This window comes from Lissotriton helveticus, chromosome 4_1 (assembly GCF_964261635.1).
Source record: "Lissotriton helveticus chromosome 4_1, aLisHel1.1, whole genome shotgun sequence".
NCBI lineage: Eukaryota > Metazoa > Chordata > Amphibia > Caudata > Salamandridae > Lissotriton > Lissotriton helveticus.
This window is the reverse complement of record NC_136063.1, coordinates 703316007-703325945: the sequence shown is the minus strand read 5'-3', so window position 1 is coordinate 703325945 and position 9939 is coordinate 703316007. Positions and strand designations below refer to the sequence as shown.

Here is a 9939-nt window from a genome sequence, read left to right as displayed (position 1 = left end):
AAAGCTGTGCCTTTGTAAATCACCCCCTAGCAGTATCTGGGAGAACTATGGCCTCCTTAGTCATAGTGCATGTGAAGCATTGATGGCATGCTGGGTGGCATGTGCATAGGGGGGACAGGTTTGCTATGAAAGAAATCACTTATTTAGTGGAATGAGAATTTGGGGATGATTGTGTAACAATAGTAAATGCATGGGGCTAGTGGCAGACTGTATGAAAGGAAGGGCTATTTGTATTTAAAGAATGTAAATCGAGAGAAGATTTCTGGTATCTAAAGTCCAAAGACAATAGAAACAGAGAAAGGACCGACATCATTATTCTATGACATAAAAGCCTTTGGCTGGGGAAATTTCAGCAGAACAGATGGCTCACTGTTACTTCACAGGGTCTTTGAGTGAGCTTCGACCAGGGTTCAAACCCCAGCTGGGGAAAATCATTTTTTTTGTTTTTAAATTTTATTTCTAAATTCCACAAATGAAAGCTGTGCCTTTGTAAATCACCCCCTAGCAGTATCTGGGAGAACTATGGCCTCCTTAGTCATAGTGCATGTGAAGCATTGATGGCATGCTGGGTGGCATGTGCATAGGGGGGACAGGTTTGCTATGAAAGAAATCACTTATGTAGTGGAATGAGAATGTGGGGATGATTGTGTAACAATAATAAATGCATGGGGCTAGTGGCAGACTGTATGAAAGGAAGGGCTATTTGTATTTAAAGAATGTAAATCGAGAGAAGATTTCTGGTATCTAAAGTCCAAAGACAATAGAAACAGAGAAAGGACAGACATCATTATTCTATGACATAAATGCCTTTGGCTGGGGAAATTTCAGCAGAATAGATGGCTCACTGTTACTTCACAGGGGCTTTGAGTGAGTTTTGACCAGGGTTCAAACCCCAGCTGGGGAAATTATTTTTTAATATTATTTTTATTTTTTTAGACAATTTATTTATTTTAGCAGAGTGAAACATAGTCCTTTGGAAATGCTCACCTGATAATAATGAAGAAAATCTATGGCATATGTCACATCAGATGTGGCATATGCCACATGACAGAGTGACACGTGTCACATGCCAGACTTGGGCTCCAACCCCTACTGGAAAAGGGAGTACTTCAATTTGAAGAAAAAAAAATTGGCACTCGGGTTACTCTGTGCTTTCTCCTTGCATTTAGCTCCGGGACGCCTTGTTGGCAGCTGTGCGCTTTAGAATTCCGATTTTACTGTACTGTGCAAGGTGTGGGAATAACAGGCTGTGACGAGTGTGTTTTAATTGGGAAAGACCACATACAAAGGAGAGAGCAAGGGGAGGCTGGAGGATCATAGAACATGGGGGGGGGCACTGGGGGGAAGCAACAGTAGGAAGAGAGCAGGAAAATAAATGTACGCTTGTTGGTTGTATAAAGAACAAGTCAGGTCCCGGGCCGGCAGCCAATCACAGCGTGGCCCGGGCAATGACGTCACGGGGGTGTCCCGGGCCGGCAGCCAATCACAGCGCGGCCCGGGACAACACTTATAAGGTCCCAAAGGCGATACCTATTGGCTATGCCAATGCTTGTTTTCATTGTCGACAATCACGTGTTAAATTGTCAATTGGGTGACAGAGGTCAGAGATGCCTTACAGATCAAATTGCTAGCAACTCACTGCTAATGTTATATCATTAAAACCATTACAGCCCATAGAAAGCATGCAAAAGGCGTCATTTACCAGAACAATGCGAGCAGTTTAGCACAGGTAGACGTTTCCAGAGACATTTAAAAAAGAGAAAAAAATTAGTTTCTGCTCTATTCCTGCGTAAACCTCGGCCTAGATAGACTGTGGTGCGATTAAGGTGGCGCGCTCACAAAACCACTGTACAAGGGCAGCACGTGCTCTGCAGGTACTGCCTCGCGAAGGCCGCCGGTGGTCAATAGAATAGTGTATTAGAAAAGTACAATCACTCAATCAAAACAAACTAACCAAAGGAGTGACTTCGAAAACATTATAACAGACAAGTTCGCGCATTTCATGTATGCAAGCATACTACAATTAATTATAATAAAATATTTCCCATCTTAAGCCATACCTCGTCGTAGAGCTGAGCTGCTTTAAAATAATCACTTTTTGCCTCGGACGACAGTGCTTCTTGTGTAACTGATTTTGTTCCAAGCTTTCCACTGAAAATGCCACGAAGGACATCATAATCGCCAACTGATCGATACAGCCTGGAAAACGCAATAAGATTAAACATTAACATGCAATGAAAAATATTGGACAAAGGCAATATTATATTTTGTATACAAACACTTGATTAACTTTCTTTAGAGGTGCTCACTAATTGGACTGGAATCTTGCATTGTGGCCCATACTGCCACTCCCAAATCAGGTAATGTTGAGCTTTTTCTCTCAGACTAAGATGTGACCCAGGGAAATCAGAGATCAAATCTGTGCATCTATGCCATTCCGGGGAAAATAAGAGGCACAAAATAAATCCACCTCTATTTACCACCAAATGGATATTGGAACTTGATTTTGGTTGTGGTGCAGGTGTTGTGGGTGGCACAAAGATGGTGAGAGTTGGGGAGCATTTACAGGTTCCCCTATTATGCAGCAGCATGGTGGGCAGGGCATAGCAGCTGCCTGCACCATAGACAGCTCGGATGTTTCCACAGTGGAAAAACATGGTTCCCGAGATTGCAGACCCAGGAAATCCGAGTTTAGTGACACTGAACACAATGGAATGGCCTGAAATGGCATCTTACCCCAGAATACTGCCCTGGGACACTTGTGGAGGAGAGTCATTTCACAATTGCCTATTAACGCATTTATGAGCATAGTGTGATTTTACACTGCTAAATAACGTGTGTATTAATAATATAATTTGCAGTAGTGACTGCACTTGGCTATTATGAGCAGCACCCGAGTTACCATGCTATGTAACTTACACTGGCCACATTTCTATTGCCATTCTGAATGTCATTTTCTACATGTTTAAGACTGTAAGGCCTGCACATTTGATTCTCATTTGTTTTCCACGTTATGACTTTAGCTAGCTAGTGATTAGTTTATTAATATGCATTAGACTGATATTGAGGTTCTCAGTGAAAGAAGAAGAGGCAAGGGTGGGAGACCGACTCGTGGGAAGAGCTGGCTGTACCCTACAGTCTGTCCAATGTCACAATCCAAGGACAAAGCCATACATGGACCATTGTGTTGTCCTGAGAAAGAGGGGACTTTACCTGCTCTCGGTAGATGATTGTCTCCCGAGAGTGAGAACAAGCTGTAATATTGCAAACAAGTGCTTTCTTGAATACTAATTGTGTGTGTTGCTCATACTAGAGAGGATATGCTTGCTGACGTCAAAGTGAGAAGACCCATTTCACCTCTGCTGATCTCCATAGCCCAAGTGCAAAGGCTTTATGCCTAAGCATTCATATTCTCTCATCAGAAACTAAAATGAAGATGCAGCACTAAAACTTCAAAGTAAAGAGGTTCTAGCCCCTGTGAGGGCATATTGGCAGGTTGTGCCCTGAGTCTAAGTTTTGACAAAATACAATAAAAACTACTTTGACAAAAGTAAAGAGGTTCTACTTAGGACTCTCCATAGCGAGCACCTACCAGCACCTCACCTCCTCCAACCGTCCTGCTCCGATTTCCCAAACCAACATTCCACCCTAACATTCTCCCACCAGCTATGTCATTACAACATATCTTTCCCTTACAAGAAGCAGAAGGAAAAGATTATAAAAAACAAATGAGAATAACCTTGTACTGGACAGAGGGCGTGGCTTGCCACAAATGATAACGGCCGCAAGCTAGAGGAGCTCCGCCGGACTAGGGTGACCAACTCGCATTGGTGGAAATTCAGGACGGTGAGTGTAAAAATTCAGGACAAAGGGTCAAAATTCAGGACACAAATTCAGGACAGGAGGTCAAAATTCAGGACAAAACTTCAGCACAATAGGTAAGTTTTACAGACACATCAGAGGTCACGCAATAGTATATAAGTAAGCCCAGCCATTTCCAAACATATTCAACCATTTGCAAACCTATCCATCATGTATCCTTCCATCTATCATTTCACTCATCCATCCCTTCATCCATCCTTTCACTCATCCATCCATTATCCATCCATCCACCCTTTCACCCTATCCATCTGTACACTTATCCATCCACTCTTCATCCCATCCATCCATTCACTCATCCATCCAGCCATTTACCCTTTCACCAATCCAGCCATTCTTTCACTTACTAATCCTTCCACCCATCCACTCTTTTAGTCGTCCATCCATCTTCCCTTTCTCTCTCCATCGACCTTTTCACTTAGCCAACCTTCCTTCCTTCCATCCATCCATCCACCCACCCATCCATCCATCTACTCATGCACTCATGAATCCAGCCATCGACCCTATCACTCATCCATCTATCATTTCACTCCTTCACACATCTATTCATCCTTTTGTCCATCTGCCATCCCTTTCACTCACTCATCCATCCTTACATCCACCTTTTCACTCATACGTCCATTCATTCACCCTTGCACTTATCAATCCATCAATCCATCCATCATTTCACTCATCCACCCACCCTTCATCCATCCAACCATCCACCCACCCACCATCCACCCACCCATCCACTCATCCATCCTTTCACCCACCCACCATCCACCCGCCCATCCACTCATCCATCCATCCTTTCACCCACCCACTCCTCATCCATCCATCCATTCTTTCACCCACCCACTCTCCATCCATCCATCCTTTCACCCACCCACTCATCATCCATCCATCCATCCTTCCCCTCATCATCCATCCATCCTTCCGCTCATCATCCATCCTTCCTTCCTTCCAACCATCCACTCATCATCCATCTATCCATCCTTCCTTCCCCTCCATCCATCCCCTCATCCATCCTTCCCCTCATCCATCCTTCCCCTCCATCCATCCTTCCCCTCATCATCCATCCATCCTTTCACCCACTCATCCATCCATCCATCCCCTCATCCATCCATCCTTCCCCTCATCCATCCATCCTTCCTTCCCCTCATCCATCCATCCTTCCCCTCACCCATCCATACATCCTTTCACCCACCCACTCTCCATCCATCCTTTCACCCACCCATCATCCTTCCCCTCATCATCCATCCATCCTTCCCCTCATCATCCATCCATCCTTCCCCTCATCATCCATCCATCCATCCATCCTTCCACCCACCCACCCACTCATCATCCATCCATCCTTCCTTCCTTCCCCTCATCCATCCATCCTTCCCCTCATCCATCCATCTTTCCCCTCATCCATACATTCTTCCCATCCATCCATCCTTCCCCTCCATCCATCCCCTTATGCATCCATCCTTCCCCTCATCCATCCATTCTTCCCCTCCATCCATCCTTCACCTCATCCATCCATCCTTCCCCTCCATCCATCCATCCTTCCTTCCCCTCCATCCATCCTTCCCCTCCATCCATCCTTCCCCTCATCCATCCTTCCCCTCATCCATCCATCCTTCCCCTCCATCCATCCATCCTTCTCCACATCCATATTTCCCCTCATCCATCATCCAGCTACCCTTCCACCCATACATCCAGCTATTTACATTTTCTCTCATCCATCCTTCCCCTCATTCATCAATCCATCCATCCTCTCTCATTATCCATTTATTCACTCTTTCATTCATCCATTTACCCTTTCACTAATTCATCCAGCCATCCACCCATCCCTTCACTTACTTACTCGCCCACCTTTCCATATTAATTTTGAGCTGAGCCCTTTTGAGAAGAGGCCCATCAAGAACTTCACGACTGGGACAGAAGCCACCCAGGGCAGAGACATGATCCAACACAGGGGGGACAAGAGCCATCACAGGAGGGGGAACAGGATCCACCAGGGTGGGCACAGGGGTGGGCATGCAGTATTCAAGTATCATCTTGGGCTCCTCGCCCCCTCCTGCACAAGACAACGAGAAGACAGGCTCTCTGTCCAAAATGCAATCCCCCACTGTGATGTACAGTACTTACAGGAGATACTCCAAGAGAACTGATTGAACTGATTGTCCTCCATACTTTGTTAATCAGTGTAGGTGCGATTGTGCCATTTCTTTATTGTATTACATGATAGACTGCATGTTCAAAGAACTGAGGTTTGCTTACAATTTAGAGACAGTAATTAAGCTCTGTGAAGAGAACCACGTGCTGCCTTGGTGTAATCTGGCTGAGCGGAGTCTAGGATGTTTGGGCCCCTGGGTAGAAATGGATTGTGTGAGCCCCCCTCTAAATCGCAGAGATGTGATGTGACGCATTCAGGGCTGTTTTGCATCTGAATAGATGCCCCTGCTCCTGAACCTGCAGCCCCTCCCTGTCAGTCACCTTTGAGCACTCTTAACAGCTCATCGAGGGCTGGAGGTGTCAAGGCTGCCATCCCGCTGTGCCTCTCCAATGCTGCTAGATATCTGCGCTTTGATACTGCATCGGAGTCAAGAAGGGAGGTGGGGTCAAGCTGTGCCGGCTTCAGGGCGGGGGTGACCAGGGCCCGGCTAAAATGACGGACAAATGGCGTCCGTTAAAGAATCCTTCACGGACAACGGACAGACGGCCAAAATTACGGACTGTCCGTGAAATTTACGGACGGTTGGTCACCCTACGCCGGACAGATCACAATAATTCCAAAATATCCTGAAATTACCCTTCATAGCTGAGCTGCACACAACTGATAAGCGATTGGAACCGACGCTGTCCCAAAAAATCAAAACTAAGCGGCTGTGGTGGCGTATTTTGACCAACGGCAGAATACACAAGAACCGCAGATATAATCGGCGCAGCCGGATGCTTCGGACGGCCGGTGGCAGGGCCTGGGAGAGCTCGGAAGCCGACTGCGTAGAGCAGGGAATTCACTGCGGCTGGGTGGAAAGCCCAATTAGTACCGATCAACCAGGTCCGACAAGAGTAGGCCTCAATTCTGGCCCCGTGGGACATGTCATTTATGCAGAAGAGTGGGACTGGCTGCGACGGCGGGCTCTGTTGCGCAACCGGAAGTAGGCCCAGAAACACTGATGGTGTCATCAGAGTATTTACCAGGGGCCAGCGGGAACCCTGTAAGGCCGTAAATGGGAGAAAAGACGGCCTAGGAAGCGCGGGCAAGAAGCCTAACAGCTACAACTAAAGGAAGAGCTAGTGAAGCACAAGTTACTTATTTTCGGTAACGATATATCTGTAAAAAACATTAGGTAGTTATATTAGATTTTTCATCAGCAGTACCTCTGCGCGTCGGAAGGTGGCGTTAGTCGGCTCGGCGTTCGTCGTCTGCGTCGCCAGGATGACGTCACGGTAGCTACTTAGATGCCGTTTTCGCGCGCTGACGTCCGTTCTGTACACGGCTTTCCGCGCCAGAAACACCGAGCCAAGCAAGACATGACCATTGGTGCACAAAACTAGGGCCCTGAAAGGATGTCCTTAACCCTATAAATCAGTTTGCAGAACGAGGAGGATGGGTGAGGCGGTAAGGAATCTATAACTAACTAATGTTTCTTACAGATATATCGTTACCGAAGGTAAGTGACTTGTTCATCTGAAATAAACACGTTAGGTATAGATTCCTTACCTTAGAATAGATACCCCAGCAATACCAACCCCAGTGGTGGGTCTGCGAACCAAGATCACACCGGAAAATCCTAGAGAACAGAACGGCCACAGTAGTGTTTGGTAAACATGTGCAGTGATGCCCACGTAGCTGCCCCGCAGATATCATTTAGAGGCACTCCTCTTCCCAAGGCAGTAGTGGCTGCTGTCACCCTGGTGGAGTGAGCGCGTAGCTCGACTGGAGGCTCCTTTTTAGCCGGAGAGTAACAAGCCTTGATACACAGCACGACCCATCGAGAAATGGTGCGTTTGAGTACGACCCGACCCTTCTTTGCACCCAGGTAGCCAACAAAAAGTTGATCATCACCCCGGAGCTGTTTTGAGCGATCCAGATAGAAGGAGAGCACACCCTTTGGGTCTAGACGGTGGACCCTCTATTCTTCCTTTGAAGGAGGTGGAAAGAAGGTGGGCAAAGTAATGGTCTGCCCGATGTGGAAGGCAATGACCATCTTAGGAAGAAAGGATGGACAGGTCCTTAGAACCACCTTATCCTGATGAACGGACAAGAGAGGAGGTTTAGAAGAAAGGGCATGATGCTCACTCACTCGCCTAGAGGAAGTGATGGCTACCAGGAAAGCAGTTTTGAGGGTTAAGAGGCGTAAAGGACAGTTATGAAGTGGCTCAAAGGGAGCGCACATTAAATAAGTCAGTACAAGATTCAAGTCCCACTGAAGCATAACAAACGGAATTGGAGGAAAAAAAATGCTGCATTAGGCCTTTCAAGAAACGGTTAACTACCGGGGACTTGAAAAGAGAAGGTTGATCTGGCAGCCGAAGGAAAGCAGAGATGGAAGAAAGGTCGCACTTGATAGTGCCCAGGGCAGAGCCCTGATTGGCTAAAGAAAGAAGGAACAAGAGTACTTCAGAAAGAAGGGCATAAAGGGGATCCACAGCCTTTGATGTGGACCATGCCACAAATTTGTTCCACCTGCAGGCTTATACCGTTTTAGCGGCGGGACGCCTGGCTGCCAAGATTACATCACAAACTTCAGGAGGCAGTTCGAAAAACGTCAACTGCCGCCGCTCCATCTCCACGCAAGGAGTTGGAGACTGGACAGGTTCGGGTAGAGGACCGTCCCCTGCTGCTGTGACAGAAGATCCTCCCGAAGAGGCAGTCTGATCGGAGGATCGATGGCCATGTTGAGCAGCTCGGGATACCAGACTCTTCGTGCCCAATCCGCAGCCACAAGAATGACTTGGACCCGTCCGCACCTGATCTTCTTCAGCACTCTGGGCAGAAGTGGTATAGGTGGAAAGGCATACAACAGACTGCAACTCCACTTGCGACAAAAAGCATTGGCGAGCGAGTTATGTTATGTTAAATTAATTTGTTACGCGCATAGCTACTCATGAGTGTTTCGGCGCAAGACCAGCAGGCTGCGGCGGTTGGCTCCAAATGAAAAGGTGTGTTTTCACGTTTTTTTTTTAATGCAACTGGACCCTGGATGGTGCACAGGGCCAGCGGAAGAGCATTCCAAGCAGTCGTTGCTTTAACTGAGAAGGAGCTACCCCCATCCTCTGCCTCTTAAAAAGTGGGACTCTGGCAAGGAACAGAGATGCGGAGCGCGCAGCAGCATAAAAGAAAACCCGCCTCTGCAGATAAAGAGGACCACATCCATGGAGCGTGCAATGGGCCAAGATCAATAGTTTGAATTTCAGTCTGGCTGCTAAAGGCAGCCATTGATATAAGCGCAGCTGGTTATGGACACTGTCCCTGGCTGACAGACCCGACAACAAGCTGGCTGCGGTGTTCTGGATCACCTGTAACTTCATCAACAGGTAGCCGGGATGCCAGTGAAGAGGGCATTGGCATAATCCAGCTGGGACATAATCAGCGCACACGTAATCGTTTGTCTCGCCGCAGTTGGCAGAAGAGGAAAATAACTTCAGAACGATTTGAGCAGGCTGAAGCAGCCACTGGCCAGCTTCTTAATGTGTGCCGCAAAAGAAATATCTTCGTCAAACCAGACCCCAAGATTTTTTGCCGGTTTCCCAGTGGAGGTCGGACATGGGTAATCAGGAGGCCAAAGCTGCTCTCTGAAATTTGAATGAAAAGTGCCAAACAACAAAATCTCTGATTTCCCTTCATTGCATTTGAGCTGTGCATCTGCCATCCAGTTAAAAATTGAGGCTAAGCAATGTTGGCCTGAGATACGGAGCCCGCCCCTTTATCCCGGGTGAAGAGCAACTGTGTCATCCGCATATGCCATTACCTTAGCCCCCAAATCCACTGCTAAATATATCAGAGGGGTCATATAGATGTTAAATAGGAGGGGACTAAGGGCAGACCCCTGCGAGACACCTGTTGAGACCACCTGAGGGGATCAG

General features: G+C 47.2%; 1 protein-coding gene across 1 annotated transcript in view; it reads right to left on the bottom strand.

Moving 5' to 3' along the window:
* The window catches only part of PRKDC (protein kinase, DNA-activated, catalytic subunit), a 3158350-nt gene that overhangs the window by 1392067 nt on the left and 1756344 nt on the right, over positions 1-9939 (bottom strand). The window contains exon 64 of the mRNA XM_078687323.1: positions 2061-2199. Within this exon, the coding sequence (XP_078543449.1) occupies positions 2061-2199 (139 nt within the window). The remainder of the gene's footprint in view (positions 1-2060; positions 2200-9939) is intronic.